General features: G+C 42.1%; 2 protein-coding genes across 2 annotated transcripts; both read left to right on the forward strand.

The window, feature by feature from the left end:
- Positions 1-2,610: 2,610 nt before the first annotated feature.
- LOC110002357 (odorant receptor 131-2-like) lies at positions 2,611-3,738 on the forward strand. The gene is made up of 2 exons (XM_020657960.2): positions 2,611-2,766; positions 2,856-3,738. The coding sequence occupies exons 1-2, from the start codon at positions 2,611-2,613 to the stop codon at positions 3,666-3,668; spliced, it is 969 nt and encodes a 322-aa protein (XP_020513616.2). The 3' UTR covers positions 3,669-3,738.
- Positions 3,739-21,318: 17,580 nt separating this feature from the next.
- LOC136179296 (odorant receptor 131-2-like) lies at positions 21,319-23,490 on the forward strand. Its single transcript, XM_065955403.1, has 2 exons — positions 21,319-21,471; positions 22,723-23,490. Exons 1-2 carry the CDS (start codon positions 21,319-21,321, stop codon positions 23,488-23,490), a joined length of 921 nt encoding a protein of 306 aa, XP_065811475.1.
- The last annotated feature ends 1,857 nt before the right edge of the window (positions 23,491-25,347 follow it).

Consider the following 25,347-nt stretch of genomic DNA (forward strand, 5'->3'; position numbering starts at 1 on the left):
ACTCTGACCTTCAAACAAACACTGAATGGTCTCAGCTCTACACCGTCATCAGTCTGTTGCTCTCCTTCACTCCTGTCTTATGAACTGAATGTGCACAAGTGTTTTTATATTCAGCGAGTTAGACTGAAACAACTGAAAGAGTTCATTTTGTGTTTTCCTTCTATTAGTTTGAATTTCTATGTTTTCATCCAAGATGGTTGTTCTCATCTTCTTTTGAAAGACAATGGCTGGGCATCTAATCCAATCTCAGTTGTGATTGTATCTTCCCACGATGGTTTAATCTGCATTATCTAATTTTCATGATCACTGTGCCTCATGATCTCAAGTCGTGTTCGTCTTGTCTGCATGTTTTGTTTCTAGAGGGAACGATCAGTGCAGCATAGCATCGCAATGTTTTGAGTGGAGATATTTTATTGATTCATGGTTTGCCAAGTATCGGAATGTTTTATGATATTAACAGCAAATATGCTTCTTTTTTTATTTTAATTGTTGAAGGGGTTTACTGCAGTTATTCAGTCGTTCATGTTTACGTTTCAGTTCAGTTCCATCAGACTGAAACACCAACAGTTTAGAGTGTGAGGTGCATGCAGCCTCACAGGGTTTAACTTTAATCACAGTCAGTCTGAGGGCTCGACTCCCAATGTGTAGAAATAAAAAGATTGAAGTGAGATGAATTCGCTGAGAGTGTTTTCTAATTTGACAACACAGTTCTTGATTTAGTTTGAGTTTGTGTTCATAACATGCAGTTAAAAAAGTTGAATCGTAATATAAAAAATATTCCAGTAGAAAACAGACTTTATGAGATGTGTGAGTTGGACAGTTGAAACAGAGTCCCATTTTCTTTTGCATTGTTACAAAATCTGATGATTTAAGAGAATTATTGTTTCATGAAATAAAATCTGAAATATTGGAGCGGACAGATGTGCAGAAACTGGAATGGCTGTTTAAGTTTCATGTGTTTAAACTTGATAATTTTGTTTCAAAAGTTTGGAAAAGAGGACAGGATATTCTGTTTAATTAGTTTGACTTCTTGCTTTCTCTTTCTGTTTCTTGAGAATGATTATAGTTTACCTAGTGCACTCTGATCCGGGAACATTTTTCAATTATGGTGTCATGTAAGCCCAGCGTGCAGGGACCGTAAACAAAGTGCATCATGAGAAGAGCAATAACAACGAGTTCTCTTAGAAGTCTTCTTATCTCTTAGAAGAACATTTTATTGAAGCAGATTTGATCAGTTTTGTAACTTGGTAATCGATTGCTGCTCCCTCGTTTCACTCTGTGCATAGTGGCTGACAGGGTCCGAAATTAACACCCGGCAAGCGCCAAGTGCGGGTAGATTTTCTGTTTGGCGAGTACTTTTCAGAGGCGGGTAAATGTTTTATCAAAAAGTCAGAATAACTATGCTGTAAGTATTCAGCACGTTTGATGTAGCCTAGCTGCAGCTACTTTTCCCTGCTCCTCTCTCTGCTGTCATGACTGTGAGCATCACGGGGCACGCTGAGACACACCAACATACACTGCAGCGCGCACACACACACGCGCACGCGCACACGCACACACACACACACACGCACGCACGCACACACACACACACCGGAGCGCCAGCCACCACGCGCACCGGTTTACTTCTCGTGCTTCAGTAAACAGTTGATCCGTGATCCGTACGGACCGAGTCAGGAACACGTGATCCAGTCAAACGGTCGGTTCAACTTTTCTCCGTTCACTCTCACCGTGTCTGCAGCTAACTTAGCGAAAGCAACATCATGAGTCTGTGAACATCTCCACACAGACTCTGTGAAACAGCGCTGTGTTACAAACACTTTAGATAGGCTAGCGGACGCTGAACGCACGCTCCACTTTTCTCTTCCATCACGTGCAGCAGGAGCAGTCAGAGATAAACACACGTCCCATAACGAACAGGCTGATTATATTAAGTGTCTAATATTGTCAAAGCTAAATCAGGAAAAAACTTGTTTTGAGGATTAATAATTTATTATTCGCTGATGGATTTTTGTTTTTAGTCTGTAATGTTGTAATGCAGGGGCGGTTCAGAGGGGAGCGGGATGGGGGGGGGTCTGGGAACTACTGCCTACAAATAATACAAAAAGAAAGGCCAGGTGGCAGGAGGCAGACCCTGGTGGCTGATATAAGCGGTCCAGCTTGGAGAGTGGCTGGTGTTGATGAATATCAGGTTGTAGCTCTCCGTCTACCCGGCTGTCTTTAGAAAGAGGTGATGGTTTTGTTACAGAAATACATACTGATGAGAAATCGACCAGAGAAGCTGCTGAACTTTAGCGATAACTCCTGAAAACGTTTGGGATCTCACATAAACTTTCATAAGGTCTCCAAAAAGTACGTAATTTAAAGGACTCTGTAACTTTCTATGGACGGAAGACCCGAAGAGAAAACATTATGTTGGATTTCTGATTTACAGAAGACGATTAGGGCCACTGAAAAAAATTTTTTGGTTCTGACTTTTTTTTGGAGATTCTGGTTCTGAGAAAAAAGTCAGAATTCAGAGATTATGTTTGAGGTTTAGGTTTACAGCATGCACCGAAATAAAAACCTTTAAATATTGTTTCTCTCCCACAGACGCCTCAGATGAACTCGATGAACGCCTCATCTAACGTCCGTAACGTGACAGGTGCTGTGAGTTATCCAGACGTTTACAGCAATGCTGTGGCCAAAAATGTGATCATTTTAGCTCTGGGCATAACCATCAACTACATCAACGGTGCGCTGATCCACACCTTCAGGAAGCACCAGGTCAGAGTGTGTTTGTGTTTGAACCAATCAGCTTCAGCTTTAAAACAAAATGTTTTCAGTGACAACGATCGTCTTCTTCTCTGCTTCAGGTCCTGAACGTGAATCCCCGTTACATCCTCTTCATCCACCTGGTGGTGAACGATATGATCCAGCTCACTACAACAATAAGCCTGTTTGTCTTAAGTTATATCTTCTACAGAATTAATGCTTCACTCTGCTGCCTCATCATAATGATGGCTGTCTTCACCACTCTCAACACTCCGCTAAATTTAGCCGTCATGGCGATGGAGTGCTACATCGCTGTTTGTTTACCTCTGAGACACGCTGAGTTGTGTACTATCAGAAGAACATATGCTCTGATTGGTGGGATTTGGGCCCTGAGTGCCGTCACTACACTGCCCGACGTCTTCATCTTTCTGGCAACTGAACCTGTGCAGGTGTTTCATTCGGCCATTTTCTGTGAGATTAATAACGTGTTCAGACACCCGGTACATGAGCAAAAGAAGAATGTGTGCTACACGATCTACCTGATTGGTGTTTGGCTCACACTCTTGTACACCTACGTGATGATCTTCACAGCGGCTAAAGGAGCAGACGGAGATGCAAAGAAGGCCAGGAATACAATCCTGCTCCATGGTTTCCAGCTGCTGTTGGCTATTCTCACATATGTTTACAATCTGATGAAGATGTCTCTGATCTACTGGTTTCCTAAACATTTTGTACATGTAGGCTTCGTTTTCTACATCATCATCCAGATCCTTCCCCGGTTCATCAGTCCCATCGTGTACGGCCTACGAGACAAGATGTTCAGAAAGCATTTAACTAAGTATCTGCTCTGCACAGTGAGAACAAGCATCAAACCCTGGACTGCAGCTAAACCAAGCGGCAGCATCCAGAGTTAAGAAATGAAATCAATACGGAAGTAAAAAACGCTGCAGTTCCTCAAGTTTCCACTTGGGGCTGTCAGCAGAAGTCACACACACACACACTCATGGTGAAATGCCCATTCTGACAGCAGAAATAATCAGATTCACAGCCTGGTACAAAAAACAACAACATTTGGGTCTGAAGAGTTTTGGTTAAAGCTGGCCACACACAAGACGATTCTCAAATATAAACCGATTTAAAAATGTTGGAGACCAAAAACATGAGGACAGCTTCAGATTATTTTTAATATTAGAGTCTTCTGAACGCACACACGAGACGACTTGGCAAGAACAGGAGACCACACCTGCTGTTTGTAGAAACGACTTTACAGAAACTCGAGGGACCAAACTTCTGATTTTACATGATCAAACATGGAGGACGATCCACATTGCTAGCTGGCTCTCCTGCAGCATTCACAGGGGAAAACTGAAAAACTATACGGATGTGATCCTGGCTGGGAAGATAGATTATGAGCAGCTTTCTTTAATTTGCAAGTTGAGGGTTTGTTGTCATAGTACGCAAAACCCGGTTGGTGACGGTTCCAAGTCTGCTCGCTCTCATTAGAGGTGGGAAAGAAAATCGATTTATGTAAAAATCGAGATTCTTCTTTTCTGAGATTTAAAATCGATCCAAAACGTCCAAAAATCTATTTTATTTTATCAGTCACTCCCTGCTCAGTGCTAATGCTAATGCTAGCGATTGCGCAGGGTCAGGCCCATTCGACTACGACCATATTACTAAGCGGAGGAAAAGAAACTAACGCAGAAATCCTTTGTCTCTTGTCCTTTTAAAAAATAGAGATTTCATACTCATCATGGTAGTTGTTTTATCATAGCCTTGTTATAGGCCTAAAATAAATACATACAGGTATTTGTTTTTACAAATTCTATGGCAAGTTTTCTGTGTTACTTATATAGCCTACTTCATAAAGCACAATTGTATCTGTCTGACAACTTTGAGTGGCAGCAGTGATGCGGAGGAATCTTTCTGAAAAGCGGCTGCACCCTCCATTGGTTGTATAGCACGACTGCGGTCCACTTTTCTCTTTTTTCTTTTTTTCTTAATAAAAAAAAAAAAAAACGGTTAACCGTGTACACGAAAAAAATGACGTTGTGTAACCGTTCACACCCCTAGTATGTACTCATTCATAAATAGACTTTGAATCCAGAATCGTTTTGAATCGAAAATCGAAATCAAACCGTAAGACACCCAAAGATTCCCAGCTCTACTCATTGGCTGCTTCAGGTTTTCCGTCTGAGGCAATCCGACCAGGAATCATAAATATCAGACATGTTTGATATTTATGATTCCAGAGGGGGGAGGCTCCGACTTGTTCGGGAGCAGTAATATAATCATAGTGACAACACACTCAAAAGATCGGATACGGCAGGCCTTAAATCAGAACGTGCCGCCCTGACCGTGGTGAACAGGCAAATGGGCCCAAAATCTTCAAGGGGGCCACCATCTAAAGGCTGACTGATTGAAAAAACTGGCAGTGTGATATCTTTTCTGACTGGGATAAAAAACAAAACAGGAAGTTCTACCAAATAATAAATGTAATAAATAAATGTATATTAAATGTAATGAGTTTCATGGGCTTCAATATGAGCTAAATCAACTTCATTGAACTTTACGTCTGTTACTCTTAAGGCTGCATAATATGAAAAAAAAATGTGATGTGTAATAATATTGTTGGATGTATGAAAAGTGATAAATAAACTATTATCAAGGAAACTTTGGTATTTACTTACAGCTATTTGCAACAAATTTCTCCTGAATCTAAAACAAACACGACATGGTTTTTTTTTACACTAATTTGTCTGATAACGAGCATGAACTCCATCTTACTGCATCAAAATGATTTAAGAGCCTGGCTGTTACACACTAACCTCCATTCAACATGTGAATAGTAAAGTTTAAAGATGATGAATGGAAAACAGAAATGTCAGCGTATGTGAGGAGAAGGAAAAAACTGCCAGGCGCTGCACTGATTCATACAACCTCTCCAACACGTCTTGATGAGATTTCAACGATGAAATTTGGTTGTAAAGAGCGTCAAATCAGTCCTGAACCAGAGACTGTAGATATAACAGTCCCCTGTCTGTTCCTGCAGGGGGGCGCTGGAGTCCCATCGATGGCGGTCTCCATGTTGGAAATGCTGTCTCAGTCTAACTTTCAGTCAACCTAACGACAGGCTGAGAGCTGGAGCTGAGGCGGGTTTTCATTTTCATTTTCATTTTACCTTTATTTATTCTCGAGAAATCATTGAGGGCAACCCTCACTTACTATGACGTCGAGAGTACAATTAAAACGAATAAGAGACAAAAAGACAAAAAACGACAAAGAAGAATAAGCAGTAAGCAGGTAACTACAGTTAATAACATTTACACTCATGAGTACAGTGAACTGTGATCAAGTTTTAAAATTGACCCATGGTAACCATTGTATTGATTGTATGTTTACAATCTGATGAAGATGTCTCTGATCTACTGGTTTCCTAAACATTTTGTACATGTAGGCTTCGTTTTCTACATCATCATCCAGATCCTTCCCCGGTTCATCAGTCCCATCGTGTACGGCCTACGAGACAAGATGTTCAGAAAGCATTTAACTAAGTATCTGCTCTGCACAGTGAGAACAAGCATCAAACCCTGGACTGCAGCTAAACCAAGCGGCAGCATCCAGAGTTAAGAAATGAAATCAATACGGAAGTAAAAAACGCTGCAGTTCCTCAAGTTTCCACTTGGGGCTGTCAGCAGAAGTCACACACACACACACTCATGGTGAAATGCCCATTCTGACAGCAGAAATAATCAGATTCACAGCCTGGTACAAAAAACAACAACATTTGGGTCTGAAGAGTTTTGGTTAAAGCTGGCCACACACAAGACGATTCTCAAATATAAACCGATTTAAAAATGTTGGAGACCAAAAACATGAGGACAGCTTCAGATTATTTTTAATATTAGAGTCTTCTGAACGCACACACGAGACGACTTGGCAAGAACAGGAGACCACACCTGCTGTTTGTAGAAACGACTTCACAGAAACTCGAGGGACCAAACTTCTGATTTTACATGATCAAACATGGAGGACGATCCACATTGCTAGCTGGCTCTCCTGCAGCATTCACAGGGGAAAACTGAAAAACTATACGGATGTGATCCTGGCTGGGAAGATAGATTATGAGCAGCTTTCTTTAATTTGCAAGTTGAGGGTTTGTTGTCATAGTACGCAAAACCCGGTTGGTGACGGTTCCAAGTCACCAACGTGTTTGAATGTGTTTTGTATTGTGTTCCAGGTGTGTGCAGCACAATAGGTGAAGGATGTTTTCCCAAAGTTCGTTTTTACATGTGGAACCGTTAACATTAGCCAGTCACTTGATCGAGTCTGATACTGATTATCAGCCCAGATTAATAAAGAAGTGATGTATGCTGGTAGATTATCCGCAAGTGATTTATAAATAAATAGCAGCCAATGCCGTTCACGTCTAACTGTTAGTGAAGGCCAACCAACTTTATCGTACAGGATGCAATGATGAGTGGAATATTTGTCACCAGTGATCTGAGGGCGGAGTGATAAACTGTGTCTAATGATTTTAGGGTGGAGGCAGAAGCATGTCTATAAATGACATCCCCGTAGTCCAGAACAGATAGGAAGATGGCTTCAATTATTCACTTTATACTCACTAAAGGGAAGTTCATTTTGTTTCTGTACAAGTATCCAATTTTCTGTCGTAGTTTAGTGGTTAATGTATCAATGTGAAATTTAAATGAAAGGGATTGATCCAACCAGATGCCAAGATATTTATAATGAGGTACTCTTTCAATATTGTGACCTTCCAGAGTTGTTATATGCAACTCATTGTCTGTGGTATTTCTGGCTCATGTAAAGAGCATGTATTTAGTTTTGTCTGCATTCAGTAATAATTTTAAGTCAAGGAGTGCATTTTGTAATTTGTGAAGTGCTTCTTGTAAAGTTTCCATTGCTAAGTGTACAGTCTCAGCAAAACAATACAAAACTGTGTCGTCAGCGTAGAGATGGGCCTTACAATTTGTAAATACAGAAGCAATATTATTAACATATAGATCGTGAACAGCACAGGACCCAATACAGAACCTTGTGGAACCCCTTTTGATAGTGGTAAGTATTCAGAGCGATCAGATTGTACAGTCACACATTGCAATCTATTAGACAGATAATTCTGGAACCATTTAAATGAGGAGTTGTCAAAACCAACATCATGTAGCCTCTGCAGGAGTATGGTGTGATCAACAGTGTCAAACGCTTTAGTTAAATCAACAAAGAGGGCAGCACAGTATTTCCCTTGATCAACAGCAGATACAATATTATTTATGACAAAGGTAATTGCTGATGTGGTGCTGTGTTTTTTTCTGAACCCAGACTGGTGAGGACTTAATATAGAATTTCTTGAAAGGAATGACATTGTTGACTAATGTCTCCAGGATTTTAGAGAGGCTGGACAGTTTGGAGATTGGCCGGTAGTTGTTGAATTTGTCTATATACACCTAGCACAGTCAATGATCTGTTACAAGAGATTTGAATTTGTAGAGCAATACATTCAAATGAGTGAGGTATAGAGACGGCATTTAAAACAGTAACAGATATAAAGTCATTTACATATATAGCCACGCCACCTCCTCGTCCCTCTCTGTCTTTTCTGTACAAATTGTAATTATTTATTGCAACTTCCGAATCATGGATACTCTTTTTAAGCCAAGTTTCTGTCAGTACAAGGATATCTGGGTCAGTTTGTGATACAAGAGTTTTCAGATGGTCTAATTTAAACTGAGCACAAAGACATCTAATATTTAAATGCATAAAACCTAAGCCATTTCTTGACTTAAAAGTCTGTGGGTTAAATAAAACTTGCTCAGAGTCACAGGAGGGCCCACTAGCAGATAGCAATGGTTTTGGTTTAATTAGAACTAAGTTATCCTGGTTACAAAACCGAGAATCTAGATCCTGTCTAATTTTAGTGGAAAGAAGTGGCTTCATGCACCAGTAGATGGAGCTAGGGAGCCATCTGGACGATGAGAGTGGTAAGGAGAGAGAGTTCCGGTCGCTAGTGTCCAGGTGTGCAGAAGGGTTAATTTGTCATTTGCATCTTGCGGAGGTGATAGCATAGAAAATGTTTGAGGCTAGTGCGTGATTGCCTTGAGGATTTGGGTGGATGCCATCTCTATTAAAAAAGGATGCACACTCCCAGAACATATTGAAGTCATCAATAAAAACAAGGTTGTTTGAGGAGCACACTGATTGTAGCCAGGTGTTCAGGCTAATCAACCTGCTGAAGCGGCCTACACCTCGATGGAATGAGGGGATTGGTCCTGAGATTAAAAACAGATTTTTTGCAGTCCTCTCTTCCTGTACAGCTCAACATGTCCATTGCATTGCATGATCAAAGAGTGTCATCTAGTGGCCAAACACTATATTTACAACTGTAACATTTATAGACAACATTCACAAATAAAATGGAATGCACAATACTAAGTGGACTTCTCATAAATGATATAAGTGACCACCTTCCTGTTTTTGCTTTTTTTCCAAAAAAATTGACTACAGAATGAAATCAAGTCGATCACATGCAAACTTGTTAGACTTAAAACACCAGACTACATTGCTGCCCTCAAGATGGACCTAGGGAAACAAAGTTGGAATGAGGTTTGTGCTAAGGATGACCCCAAGAAAGCTTATGAGATGTTCATGACCATACTAAATGCACTATATGGAAAAAACGGTCTGTTAAGAAAACATACAAACAAACAAAACTATGCTGACAAGCCATGGATTACTAAGGGGATAGAAAACGCATGCAAAAAGAAAAATGTATGATATGAGAGATATTTAAAGAAAGAACAAAAGACTTAGAAAACAAATATAAGACTTATAAAAATAAATTAATTAGCATCATGAGATCTAGCAAGAAAGAACATTATTATAAGTTATTGGAGCAGAATAAGAATAACATACAAGGAACATGGAGAGTGCTAAACAGTATCATTAAAAACTGAAAAAGCAGATAGCCCTATTTACTTTGTAAAAGATAACAACATAATGATAAATACAACAAAAAAAATCACCAACGAATTAAATCATTATTTTGTTAATGTTTTATACAATTTAGCAAATGCTATTGTAGAGCCGACAAATAAAGAGGGAGTAGATGAAGATATTGTTTATAAAAACTCTGACACCATCTTTATTAGTGGTGTTGATGAAAAGGAAATACTTGACATCACAAACAAATTTAGAACAAAAAGTCCACTGATTGCTCTGATATTGATACTGGTCCAAGCTATTCCCGGAGCAATACAAATTAGTGTCATTTTAACAATTTAGACACTCGACAGATATCATTTATGTACAGTATAAATAGTTTGGGGCCATAGTTTTTCCAAAATTTTTGAGAACTGGGAAAGCAGAGAGATTGGTCTATAATTGTATGTCTATCTCCATTTTTCTAAATAGGGATGACTTTTGCTGTTTTCATTTTGTTGGGAAATATACTGTACCTGTTTGGAGGGATTGATTGCAGATATGCGTCAATAGCTTAACAATACATTCAATAATGTTTTTAACTAGCGACATATCAATATTAGGAACTTCAGGTCCGTCAATGGGTGTGGTGTGACCAAGGTTTGGAATTTTGATTTAAAGCACTTGCAGGAGCCCATTAATTGGAAAAGAGTATGGGAAAATGTGTCTTTTTCATCCCGGAATTACAATTAGGGGTTAACTTACAAAAAGGGGTTAACTTGTGGAATATTTACGCCATGGAATTAAGAATGTATAGATCACTTTCCAGATTTAAATCTTTGTTTAAAGCAATGGTGTTTAACAAATATAAAAGGTCGGTTTGATTATTTTTTTGTGTAACTTCTGTTTTGTTTTTGTTTGTTTCATTTTTTTTTGTAACCAAACTAGTAGTGTCTTAAATAATAAGATTTGTAACAAGGGTAGGTGTAATAAGCTAAAGCTTCAGCCTACACCTTTTCGGTCAAAATGTTTTTTTTCTTGTCTTTTCATGATTGCAAATGCCTTTATACATTTCTTTTTTTTATTCTAGCATTTCAACGCATTTCCTAATGGAAACTTTATATTAAAAGTGCGTCTGATACGGCAGATTTTAGGATAAATCCTTAGTCAGGGACAGTTTACTTTTAACCATATAGCCTAATCTGAATCTTTACGGCTTTAGGGGGTGCTGGAGGCCTACACACTCTCCTGTCTCTAAAAAAGGCAGAAAAAGCCCCAAAAGGGGCGCTGGTGGATCAGTGGTTAGTGCGTGCGCCCTATGTGTGGAGGTTGTAGTCCTCAAAGTGGGCGGCCCAGGTTCAATTCCAGTGGCTCCTTTCCTGCATGTCATTCCCTACTCTCTCTCTCTCTCATTTCTGACTCTATCCACTCTCTATCCATTAAAGGCACAAAAACGCCCAAAAATACATCTTAAAAAAAAAGAAAACGCCACAAAAATTAGTCATAAAAAAATGACAACTTTATTCTCGTACTATTACGACTTTAATCTCGAAATGTGGTTTTCTCGCTGTCGGGGCCCTAATGCTTCTTCTGTAGTGGGTAAACTTTCTCTTTGTGAGGTCATCATGTTACAAACTAAACTCTGAATGCTCCGATGAGTCCCCTGATGACTGAAGTGTGTTTTCCTCTTGGAGGGGGAACAGACGGCGTTCTTCTTTAAAGGTTAAAGAGACGTGGCGGTGAGTGAAGCCTCTGATAGGAGAAACTCCTGGAGGATTCTGATTAAAGATCAGCTCCACAGGGATCAAACCCAGAGACTCATTACTGACACTGACCTTCTGAACGCCTCTCTGTGGACGCTGATGCAACGCCAGTTTGTTCATCTTTGTTTTTGACTCTGAGCTGGATAAACACGGCGCCATCTTAGGCGAGCAGAGCGGGAAGTGAGTGTCGCTAACCGGATGTTACGTCACTTTTACCGCTCACAAACACAGCTGAGCCCCCAGCGTAGAGGAACAGTGAAGAAGAAGAGCAGCCTGCGTAACTATGGCAACAACATGAGTAACCTGTATAACCTGACCACGCCCATCGTCCTCCATGTTTGTTTCTAATCTGAAGTCACATTTGATCACGTGAGATTCTGTGAGATCTCATGTCTGTAACATCGTTACTAACAGCAGGCGTGTGGTCTCGTAGTCAGGCAGAATCGTCTAGTGCAGGGATTTCCCGCCTTTTTCCTTGGAGAGAAAAGCATTCCTCTCACAAAAACAAACATTTATCATTCTGGTAAAAGGTCAAAGGTCATTCAGGTGGGTTCAGTCTGCAGCAGGTTGTGTTCTTTACCTTTTCTCTCACTGCTACTCTGAGGAGTCTCATTGGTCAACAGAGCTGTCAATCATGGTGTTTTATAAACATACTATTTTATACCGTTATTTTAGAGATAGGAGAGTGGATCGAGTGAGAAACCGGGGAGCGAGGGTGCATGCAGGAAAGGAGCCACATGATTACGATCTGATGGCACATTAATGAAGGAATTAATTATTTAAAGATATCTAAAAGAAAAGTCTTAATTGCTTATTTGGTTAAAAATTAAAGCTAAGGGGCGCCAGTGGACTAGCGGTTAGTGCATGTGCTCCATGTACAGAGGCTTAAGTCCTCAAGAGAGGGTGGCACGGGTTTGAATCCGACCTGTGGCTCCTCTCCTGCATGTTGTCCCCCTCTCTCTCTCTCTCTCTCTCTCTCTCCCTGGTTTCTGACTCTATCCACTGTCCTGTCTGTAAAACTTAAATGTATTCAAAGCCCAGAAATAAAGCTCGTAATAAAGATGTTCTTCACAGCTTTAAGGTTTCTAAACTCAACTTGACGTTAAAGTCTGTCATCATTAGGATCAAACTTTCATCTCCTCAGAGGTCAGTGAAGTTCACTGATTCATGTTAAAGTTTATAAAAGAGTAAAAACATGAGGAACGAAGCTGTCCTCTTCTGGGACCGTCATTAGATCATGATCACGTCTCCAGAGAGCGTTTAGTTTTATAACCTCTGATCAGCTGTTCTCTGTGAGGACGCTGCAGCTCGTAATGATCTGAGTCCTCACAGATCATTATTAAAGGTTATCTTAATGACAAAGAAGAGAGACGAGGGTAATAACTCCCTCTGATGCTGTGTGTGTGACCTTTACTAACAGACTCTAATGAGGGCTGATGGGAGAGATGCTCGTTTGTCCTGCAGCATCGTTCACTTCCTGAACACACCGAGGACTCGTGAAAATGTCAGCAGGTCCCTAAAGTCCACCATGAGCGACTGCTCTGAAGAAAGTCTGAGGAGGTTTTGTTTCAAGAGTCAGGCTGAGACACAGAGGATGTTTCTATTGTTGTTTACAAGAGTAAAGAAGTTCAAGAATGAAGAAGAAGAAGACGGACTCTAATCAAACTAATTCAGCAGTAAGAGCCTGAATCTTGTCCTTCATCCTTTCAGAGCCTGAAAACCCACAAAGTTAGAAAAGACATCAGGCCCTGTGTCCACCTGGCGTTTGTTCCAGGCAGAAAAGTGCTGACTGTGCGTTCAGGAGTTCTAGCATCAAGTGTTGCATAAATAGAAAAGCGCTGCACGTCCGTCCCGTCTCCATGACAACAGTCTGGTGACGACGGCCGCTGTATGAGCGACACTGCTCCGTTACTTTTTACAGCATGTTCTATATTTGAGATTGTTTATTTCCCGATCAGACACGGAGCGAGGAGGACGAGGGTACAAGACACAATTTGTAAGAGGGAATATCAAACTTTTGGAAAAGAGCACCGGTTATGTCAACAGCGCCTTTCTGAAAAGTTAAAAGAATTACAACTTGAGCGCTCGGAGCAGTCGCACAAAAAAGGTGCTCGGAAAAAAGACGCTGGGCGCTGTGACTTTTCTCCAGCTGAGAACGCTCTCTACTCATTTAAAACAACTGAAAAAAGACGCTCAGATAAAAAGCACTCAGTGGACACGATGTATGAATGATCCGGTGTCAGCAGCTCTGTGGAAGTTCAGACGTAGCCTAGCTTGTACCTGATGTCAAATAAAGGAGGAAGTTCACGCTCTACATTAAAGAGATAGTTCCAACGTAGGCTTGAACTTCAACTTTAACCATGGGTTCTCAACTGGTGGGTCAGGACCCAAAAGTGGGCCTTTGAGTTTTATCATGGTGATCTTAGTTTAACTGTTAGGATGGTTACGTTCCATATCTTCACATGAAGCAGAGCTGAAGGGCTTTTCAGTTAGGTGTTGAAAAGTGAAGCCAATCCTGAAGTGTAACATCCTGCAGTTCCTGGAGTGTCCACTAGAGGCTGGCTGCAGAAGCACAAGAAGTCACATACACACCCATTCTAAAAAGCCTGTTTTTACAGCAGAGATGAACATGTTTACAGCCTGGTTCAAAAAACCAAATAGGTGTGATTAGCTCATGTCTGGATGGACACACACTGTACGGGGGGTGAATGTTTTGATGACTCATCAGTTTTGATTTGGATAAGATAATACTTTATTGATCCCCAGAAGGGAATTTCGGGCGTTACAGCAGCACAGACAAGAAAGCTCAAAAATACACATTAAACAGAATAGATAAGATAAATAAAAAAATAAATAAAAAATAGGGGGTATATACAAGTACAAAATGAATGATGAAGTTAACTATGCAGGGAATTGAGACAGTATTTGCAGAGAATGACAAGATAAAGTGACAAGTGATTAAAGTGACTTGGTATGATAAATAGCAGCAAGTAATGTAAACAGCAGAGAAGAGAGGCAGTGTTGTACCACAGTAATGCAGAGTGCAGTTATATAATATAATGTAGTATAATATATTAGTGCAATATGAACAATATAGTGTAATATAATGAAATGTTATATAATATAGACTAATATAATAAAAATATATAGAATGTACAGTATATATATATATATATATATATATATATATATATATATATATATATATATATATATATATATATATATATATATATATATATATATTGATGCTAAATAATTATAATAATAATAATAATAAAACAATGTTAGTAATGATAATAATGAAGCAGGTCATGAGGGTAATGTTTTATGGGGGTGAAGTTTTGTGTCAGGATGGACTGTTATTGTTGTCATAGGCTGCTGTTGTACAGTCTGATGGCAGTGGGCACAAAGGAGTGCCTGAAGCGCTCTGTTTTGCACCTGGGGGGGGATGAGGCGTTGGCTGAAGGAGCTGCCCATCTGCCACAGCTCACCATGTAGAGGGTGAGAGGAGTTATCCAGGATGGATAAGATTTTGTCCTTCATCCTCCTCTCACCCACTGTCTCCAAACTGTCCAGATCCAGACCCACTACAGAGCGAGCCTTCCTCACCAGCTTGTTCAGCCTGTTTGCCTCACCAGTCTTGATACCACCCCACCAGCAAAGAAGAGGGCACTGGCCACCACAGACTGGTAGAAGGTCTTCAGGAGTCTGTTGCAAGACACTGAATGATCTGAGTCTCCTCAGAAGAACATCCTGCTCTGTCCCTTCCTGAAGAGGGCGTCAGAGTTGTGAGACCAGTCCAGTTTATTGTTGATGTGGACCCCAAGGTACTTGTATGAGTCCACCCTCTCCACTTCCTCCCCCTGGATGATGACTGGGGCAGGGGGCCTCTTCTTCTTCCGGTAGTCCACTACCACGTCCTTTGTTTTGCTGATGTTGAGCTTCAGGTGGTTGCTTTCGCACCATGTGACGAAGCTCTCTAACAGTCCTCTGTACTCCTTCTCGTCGTCATCAGTGATGCACCCAACAATGGAGGAGTCGTCGGAAAACTTTTGGAGGTGGCAGGAACCAGAGTTAAACCTGAAGTCTGATGTGAAGAGAGTGAAGAGAAAAGGCGCCAGAACAGTTCCTTGAGGTACTCCTGTGTTGCCCATCACTACATACTGTGGCCAGCCCGTGAGGGAGTTAAAAATCCAAGCTGTGGTGTCAGGGTGCAGCTGCATATCCAGCAGTTTGTCTCTCAGGAGGCAGGGCTGGATGGTATTGAAAGCACTGGAGAAGTCAAACAACATGACTCTCACAGTGCTTCCCTTCGTCTCCAGGTGTGACAGGGCTTTGTGGGTCAGGAAGATGATAGCATCCTCCACACCAATGTGCCTCTGATATGCAAACTGCAACAGATCCTGGAAAACAGTGAGCAGGGTCCTCAGGTGCTGGAGAACCAGTCTCTCAAATGTCTTCATGACATGTGACGTGAGTGTCACAGGTCTGTAGTCATTGAGAGCGCTGGGACGACCTTTCTTTGGAATTGGGACGATGCAGGAGGTCTTCCACAGGTCAGGCACCTTCATCTGAAAGACTCCTGCAAGCTGCCCAGCACACACCTTGAGGATCCTGGGACTGATGTTGTCTGGTCCACTGGCTTTTCTGATGTGGAGTCTGGAAAGTTCTCTTTGTACCTGGCTGGTAGTATTGTCATGCAGGTACCTGAAGGGAGGGAGCTGGGGGGTGAGGGGGGGCTGTCCTTTGAAGCTGCTGGTGAGAAGCTGAGAGAGGGGGGGGGGAGGTCGTCAGGACCTTGATGGGAGGAAGAGCAGAGTCTCCAACAGAGGTGTGAATGGGGGCTGAGGTGGTGGGGGGAGACCTAGACCCACTATTTGAGCTCACTGGGTCAGGGGATGTCATCTGCTTCATGCCATTCCACACCTCCTTTGAGTTGTTCTTGGCCTCTCTCAGCTTCTTCTTTAACTCCTTTTGGACAGCCTTGAGCTCCTCTCGATCCCTAGTCATGAAGGCCCTCTTCTTTCTGTTGAGGAGAGCTTTAATGTCTTTATTGATCCATGGTTTGTTGTTTGAGAAGCAGCGGACCTTTTTGGTAGGGACTATGGTGTCCTCACAGAAACGGATGTAGTCTGTAATACAATGAGAGAGGCCTTCAATGTCATCACCATATTCCTCCTTAAACAGTTCCCAGTCTGTGACATTGAAGCACTCCTGCAGGGCCTCCTCTGTATCCTTAGACCAAACCTTCAAAGTCTTTGTGTTGGCCCCCTGCTGCTTCACCAGGGGCCTGTAGGTGGTCTCAAGGTGGATAAGGTTGTGGTCTGATTCCCCAAGAGGGGGGAGGGAAGAAGAGCTGTATGCTCCCTTCACGTTGGCATACAGGATTTTATTTTTTAGGTTTTAGGTTTTATTCCCTCTTGTAGCACAGTGCACATACTGTTTAAAGTTCGTCAGGACAGGGGAGAGAGAGACATGATTAAAGTCCCCGCTGATCAGTATGAGGGCGCTGGGATGCTGGGTTTGTAGTCCCGCGATCATAGTGTGGATGACGTCACTCGCGCTAGCGGCTACAGCTGATGGTAAAGATAAAGATAAAGATAAACTTTATTGATCCCCCGTGGGGGAAATTTGTGCATTACAGCAGCTCCAGAAAACAGGGGACGGGAATATAATTATTAAAAATAAAAATAGAAGTTAAAAACAGATCAAACATATTTACATCATTTAAATAAAAATGACGTAAACAGCAACAGCAATAGCATGTGAGAACTCCCGTGGCAGATAGTACGGGTGTAATCCCATCGCCAGCATTTCAACGTCTGGGGTACAGACACAGTCCTTCACAGTTACACGTCCGGGATTACACCATTTAGAGTTAATAAAGACAGCAAGACCTCCTCCTCTCTTCTTACCGCTCTGTCTCCCCCTGTCCGCTCGTACCAGCGTGAAGCCAGCCAGATCGATGTGACTGTCCGGTATATTCCCATGTAGCCATGTCTCCGTGAAGCAAAGTAAACGGCACTCCCTGTAGACACTCTGGCTGTTTACTAAAGCTGTAAGTTCGTCCGCTTTGTTGGCGAGTGACCTGACGTTCCCCATGATGACCGACGGTAGAAATGGTTTAAATTCCCTGTCTCTCTCGATCCGCTCCCTGACTTTAGCGCAGGCTGTCTTCCCCCGGCGGACACCTCTCCATAACTCCTCAGGGATGTGTGTAGGAGGAACACCGGCTCCATGCCTGAAGCTCAGTAGTTCCTCACGAGTGTACGTGATCATTCTAACAGTAGAAAAAAAGTCCCGAAAGAAACATGTAATTCCACGAGTAATACCGCAACTAAAACGCTGCAGCAGTGTCCAACAATAAACACAGAAACAGTGCAAAAATACTTAATAAAAGCAAGAAAATAGACGAAATAAAGAAAAAAGAGTCGGAGCTGCTGCAACAGGCTGCCGACTCTCAGCGCCCGTTGAGAGTAAAAGAGGATTTGATGAAGGATAAGAGTTATTCACAATAAGGCGTGTAGCTGACCTGATTGACAGGTGGGCGCGGTGTAACGGTTTGTCAGGAGGTTTAAAACCCGCCTCAGCTCCAGCTCTCAGCCTGTCGTTAGGTTGACTGAAAGTTAGACTGAGACAGCATTTCCAGCATGGGACTCCAGCGCCCCCTGCAGGAACAGACGGGGACGCCACTCAGGCTTCAAACATTTATATTTACAGTCTCTGGTCGGAACACAAAAGTGGGCCTTTGAGTTTTCTCATGGTAATCTAGTTTAACTGTTAGCATGTTAGCGTGAAGCAGAGCTGAAGAGCGTTCCTGTTAGGACGCGGTGAGCGCTGCGTGATATGGAGTAGAGCAGGCGGGGAGCACACACACACCACAAGAGAGAGAGATGAACCGACAGCAGAAGATCGTAGGGGGTCTTTGGTACCAGCAACAGGTTTCCACCAATCAGTGACGTCACTGTGACACTCCAGTATCAAGGATTGTGGGTAATGTAGTTCTATTCCTGATATTGTGAATAAACAATGTTTCTCTTGAAACGAGATAGATGGGTAGATATTAGATGAACTTGTGTCTCCTACAGGAGCATAAACTATCGTTTCACACTCAGGTAGCTCATGGTCAGTCTACCTGATGGTTATGACATCATGTCTCATAATCAAATCCACTAAGGAGAACATCCAGGACTTTTACTTCTGGAACCACACTATTGAGCTCTACTGACTTTGATACTTCTTATTAAAGAATGGTGTAAAGCGCAAGCACCCACGCACGCGCACACGCACACACGCACACACGCGCACACACACACACACACACACACTCATAAAGCTTGGCTGCGCTCTCCGCTCTGAATGCATCGACTCAGGTAAGACCTCCACAGTCACATAGTGTGTAAAGGTCTGATGTGTGTATCTTCTGCTTGCTCGGTGTGTTATTAACAAAGGAAACATCAAACAGTGTGTGAGTGTGTAACTTCTGTTTTTATCTTCTAAATGTTTCAGGTGATTCTTCTTTCATCTGTGGCAGGACACTTTTAACTTTTGTCTGTTCAAGTCTAAAATCTGCAGAAAGGTCTGCACTCTATTCAGCTCCCAAAGAGGAAGCAACGTTTGGCTGTAAAGATCTTCTTCAGGGGTCTTTGGATCCACACGTTGACCCTCATGAAGTCGCTCATTGAGAGATGAACAGAGTGAGGGACGTTCTCTTTAGTCTGCGGTTTAAACAATTTTTGTCCTGCAGCTGTGTTTGGCTTGGGTGTGCACAAACTATTTTATTGTCTGGTTTTAAAGTCTAACATAAAACACAAACAGGACATGAGGGTTGATGGTCCAAAATAAACACTCGTGCTGCTTCAGAGTGGCTAACATGATTCATATTTTTAATTAAATGTGAACTTCTTATGATGATGAACTTCTTATAAACACTGCTGATTATATTTGACTTCATATTCATAAATGTGCTGATGTTTAAATCACAGTTCAGACAACAAATGGTTAAAGTTACTGAAGGAGATCAACTGAATATCTAAACTTCAGATCAACACATCTTATGTTGATCTCAGCTACTGCTTTTTTTAACAGCATGCTGCATGTTCACATCTACATCATTCTTCACTTATTCATGTGGATGGTTTGAACATCAGTGTGAGTATCTGTGACTGGATGGCGAGCTCATGATGTTTGAAGCGTTCAGGTGCTCGTGTGTGTTTGAAAACGAGCCGCTGGTCGGGAACAAACCTCTGAATGTTTTGTGATGACGGTTTTAATAGTGAAACTTCTGATGAGAATATCTTTAATGATTGTTTATTAAAATGTGAGACTACGATGCACCATGTGTTTTTTTTTTTTTAAGTTGTTTTTCGAGCCTTTTTACATTTATTGGAGAGGACAGCTGAAGAGAGAGGAAATGTTGGGAAGAGAGAGAGTGGAGGATGAAGTGCAGAAAAGAGCGAAAGTCGGATATGAACCAACTATAGCCTCGGTTCATGGGGCGTGCAACATAACCACTAGTCTATCAGCGCTCTGATCTCAGTTGTTTTCTGATTGATTTGAAGTGTTTGTTGTTTTCTTTCTAACTTTAATCTGCTTGTAATATCGACAGCATTGAAACGAGGGAAACCTCTATGTTCTATCAAGAATAAATAAAGGTTTGAGTTGAATTTTAATGAACAATAGAATCGTGCTGCATGCTTGAAAAGCAAACTCAAGACCTACCTTTTTAGTAGAGCTTTTAACTGAATCTCATTTTATCTAGTTTTATTACATTTTGAACCTCCTGTGTTTCGTCATTTATAATAAATGATATGTTATGTTAGGGGTGGGGGAAGGGAGTCATGTTGTCGCTGTTTGATTTATGTTGATCAATCAATTTTTATTTGTATAGCGTCAACTCATAAGTGTTATCTCAAGACACTTTACAAAAAGCAGGTAAAATACCTTACTCTTTGTCTGTTAACATTACAAAAGAGCAGGTACCTTACTTATTGCTATATTACAAAGTTTATAGCTATATCCATCATGAGCACTTTAGCAAAGCAGCAAAAGTTACAGTGGTAAGAAAAAACTGCCTTATTAAAAGGCAGAAATCTTGGGCTGGATCCCCGGCTCATGATGAAACAGCCTTCACAGGTCTAGACTGCACCGGGCTTGGAAAAGTGATGGGGAGAGATGGGATAAAAATGAGATGGGAGATGTTTGATGTAAAGCACTTTGGGATACATTTGTTGTATGAAAAGTGCTATACAAATAAAGTTTGATTGATTGATTGATGCTGGTGCAGGGTCTAGCCCTGAGGAGGTTCCTGGTTCAATCCCAGGGAGTGGAGTCTGCATGTTCTCCCCGTTCTCTCCGGGTACTCCGGCTTCCTCCCACAGTCCAAAGACATGCTCGTTAGGTTAACTGCTGACTCTAAATTGTCCGTAGGTGTGAATGAGTGTGGCTGGTTGTCTGTCTCTTTATGTCAGCCCTGTGATTGGCTGGTGAACAGTCCACGGTGTAACCCCGCCTCTCGTCCAGTGACCGCTGGGATCGACTCCTGACCCCCGCGACCCTGTACTGGTAAATGTGGTTTTGTTGATGGATGGATGGGAGAGTATCAGCTTTTACACAACATCAGATTTTCACGAGAGAGAGCACAAATTGAAGAAACAAGAAATTACAGAATATCAGCTGTCTTTTTGTTGCCATGGCATCCAAACAGGTATGGTAGTTTTGTAGTAAAGTTAAAGATTCTGGTGTCAGACATGTTTCATTTGAGGACTCCACGTGTTGGAGAACGAGACGTCATAAACGTGACTGGATACTTCATCATCAAGGTTAACTCTGATGTGTCCTGTTTTATCAGACCTGAGAGATGAACGTGTCGTCTGTGACTAATGTGACCGTGGTTATCGAGTACCGAGACTCCCTCACCAAAGCCGTGGCCAAGAATGTGATCGTGGTCGTCCTCAGCATCTCGCTCAACTACATCCATGTAGGACTCATACACACCTTCCGCAAACACCAGGTACGACGTTCTTCACATTGTACTATAACACGATTAACACTTTAACCAAAGAAATCATTCTGTCGTAGTGGGCGATGGTGGTGTTCAAGGTTCAAGGTATCTTTATTATCCCCGAGGGGCAATTTGATGTCCAATTTGGTGTTGGACTGGAGAGCTTTAAACTGGAAGTTGTCCCGAATGTTTTGTCCCCTCAATTAACATTCACAAGGGGAGCAAAGTATTAGGAAGTAGGAACACCGCCAATATTTACAACAGAAGGAACAAAGGCGGTTTTACAAAGAGGCAAAGGTTGGAAAATTCCTGGCTGGGGCCTCGTGCCCAAAATAGCCTCAGGTCATTGGTCATGAACGATCGCCCGGGACACCGACCTCTGTTGGCGAGAGCCACAAACATTTAGATTTAGAATATGATTGTGAATCTACTGCCAGATTGTCGACTTCCCCTGAGATATTGAGTACTGCTGGCTGTGATTATTTAGGCCCCGTGACCACCTGGTATTTTTTTTCTTTGCATCAGAGTCTATAATCAAATTGTTCCCAATAGAGAACAAACCATATGACGTATTTTTGTAGGCCAACCCTGAAGTAGCATCACCATGGGGTCTAACGAAAATTCTCCTATGGGATTTTTTCATCAGATTTTGGATCATTACAGAAAATAATCTCTGTGGTAAACACACGTTTCTGAAGCGTAGGCGTTTTGTTCAGCAGGATAATCTTCACAGATGAACGCCATTTTTATGATGTTTGAAGCGTTAATGCGGCCGACAGAAGTAAAAAGCTAACGTTATGCTAAAGCTAACTACACCACGGTCGGATGATTGTGACGTCACTACCGTTATGCTTCAGACGATCTCTGATAAACTAATCCACATAGCTTAATAAATTGTTTACTAACATAATATTTACCGTAACCAAAAGATTAAAACTCGGTTGTGTTCTTTGGATTTGTTTACTGAAAATGGGGAACAAAAACACTGACACAGAACTTCATTTACATTCTGATCAACTTAAAAAGATACAAAATATCATCAACTCGATAGTTACAGGAGGAGGAGGAGGAAGTCTCATAGTAGTCCTTATCTGGGGGCCTCCAAATCATTAAATCCACCACTGAGATGTTTAAACATTGAGATTAAAATCAACAAACTCAGTTTATAACACCTGTTGGTCCAATAAATGACTGTTGGAGTTTTCTTTAAACTCTGACATCATCCCCCTCCATGTTTCCCCTCCGCGTGTTCCTCTTTAGATTTTCTACATGAATCCTCGGTACATCCTGTTCTTTCACCTGGTGGTCAACGACATGATCCAGATGACATTGACCGTCCTCCTGTTCATCATCAGCTACACCCTCTACAAGATAAATGTCTCCGTGTGTAGCGTCTTGATCCTGCTGGCTCTCTTTGCCACCGAGAACACGCCTCTCAACCTGGCCTGCATGGCGGTGGAGTGCTACATCGCCATTTGCATGCCGCTTCGCCACGTGCAGATCTGCACCGTCAGGAGAACGTTGGTGCTGATCGGTTTGATCTGGATTACGAGCATGTTGTCGGTCCTTCCTGATCTCTTCATCACGTTGGCCACCGAGCCGCTGGACTTCTTCAGCTCCCGGGTGTTCTGCCTCAGAGAAACAGCCTTTCCAAATCCGCACATCATCAAGAAGAGAGACGTCACTTATGTCATGTATCTGGTCATCGTTTGGCTCGTCATTTTCTACACGTACTTCAGAATCCTGTTTACGGCTAAAGCGGCGAGCAAAGACGCCAAGAAGGCCAGAAACACCATTGTCCTCCACGGCTTCCAGCTGCTGCTGTGTATGGCCACGTATGCAGAGCCTCTGTTAATGACCGCTCTGTTGCAATGGTTCCCCAAGACCTTTTTAGACTCCCTGTTCGCTTGTTACATCATCATACACATCCTTCCACGCGCCATTAGTCCCATAATTTATGGCGTACGAGACAAGGCCTTCAGAAAGTATCTGAAGACGTATCTGTTGTGTAAAGTGAGCACACAGTAAGCGTTGGGGCAAATGATCATAAAACCTAAAAAAAGAATCACAAAGTGTTCTTGACTTCTTCTTCATGTTCTTGTTTTTATATTCTCTTCACTCAATAAAAACACTCCTGCTCTGTTTTTTAGATCAGTCAGAACTTCACTCCCGCAGAGCGCTTAGTCGTGTATTTTCTGGAGGTGGACCGATGAGTTCCACCAAACAAAGATGGCCGGCAGACTCAATGAAGCGGTTCACACATTTATCACTGATATCTGATGGTCACTCTGTGATGTTACCCAAACCGGAAACCAAGGTGTCCGATTAGTATCAGAACTTAAAGGGATACTTCACCCGTTGAAACATGAATCTGTATTGACATTGGGTCATATATGTAGTAGAAATAAATCTTGAAGTTGGTGCCTTCTTGGCCGAGGAAAGGCAGAAAGTGTCTTTTGGCCGCCCCAGCTAGAGCCGGCCCGGGCTCCTCGTCTGCAATATAGCCCAGAGACGGTTGCTGCCGACAGGCCGTTCTTCTGTCGCAACAGCCCTGGTGGCCAGCGGCGACCAGAGGACGCAGCAGCCGAAACACAAGTCGGCAGCAACCGTCTCGCCCATCTCAGGGGAAAATGAGGGCAGGATGCACGAACATTCAAAAATACTACCAGGTTTCTAATGATACAAAGCTTAATGCAAATGGGTGAAGTATCCCTTTAAAAAGATGGATCGCTGCATCGGGGTCGAACACTAGCACCCGCCACTCGCCTGACGCTTGTCAAACTATCGTTTTGCGAGTAAAGGCAGGGTGGCTCTGGCGGTTGGCCTGATCAGTAATAAACATATTGTGATGACCATGTTATGTTTAGACTGCACGTTGCTGCGTGCGACTGTCAATCATTGTTTAATGCTACTTCGATTGACCCTTGCTGTCTACCGTTGGCTCGGCCCTGCCTTCTTTATTCAGCAAGTCACGTTCATCACACGAGTCTGCGGTGGGCCTTGTTACAGGTTACAAACAGGTTACAAACAGAGCAAGTGTTAGAAAATGAACTCCAAGTAGAGCTCAATATTGTGGATCCGGAAGTAAAAATCCCGTTGACTTTCTCCATAGCGGTAGCGTTCGAGCGAGGGGTCATTTTGTTTGTTTTGGCGGAAAAACTCAACCAGCAGTGATCTGGAGTGATAACGGAGTTTGCGATGACGGAAAGGTGTTTTGCCTGTTTTGTGGAACTCATTTGAGCCAGATTAGTCAGTTTTGCTTTTCATTTGGACAGTCTCTCGAACTTTTGAAGGACACCTATGAGACGGAAGGACGAGATATGCACTTCTGGCATTTGGTACATTCCCTTTCCGTCAAGATTTTGTCATTTGTAAATTTGTTTGGGGACAAGTAAAAGTGTAAATTTGTCTCACATATTGTAAAAGTGTTTCACATCTTGTAAATTTTTTTGTCCTCTGTAAAACTGTTTTGATTTTGTAATTTTGTTTTATAAAATGTCAATTTGTCTCAAACTTTGTTTAAGTGTTTTACACTTTGTAATTTTGTTTTGCACTTCCCAGCCAATGTAGTTTTGATTAAACGAATGATGTGTGTTATCCATAGTTAGGTGTGTAGCTAACCTGATTGACAGGTGGGCGCGGTGTAACAGTGGTCGTTGGGTTGACTGAAAGTTAGACTGAGACAGCATTTCCAACATGGAGGCCGCCATCGATGGGACTCCAGCGCCCGCTGCAGGAACAGACGGGTGACCTCACTCAGGCTTCATCCAGTAATATTCACAGTGGATGGTAAGACACCATATATAAAGTCAGACACTTACTGAAGCCATACTCTTGACGTACTCGTCTTATTGTATGAACTAGGTAAGAACCAACTTCTCTTCT

The sequence above is a fragment of the Labrus bergylta genome, chromosome 5 (genome assembly GCF_963930695.1).
Source record: "Labrus bergylta chromosome 5, fLabBer1.1, whole genome shotgun sequence".
NCBI lineage: Eukaryota > Metazoa > Chordata > Actinopteri > Labriformes > Labridae > Labrus > Labrus bergylta.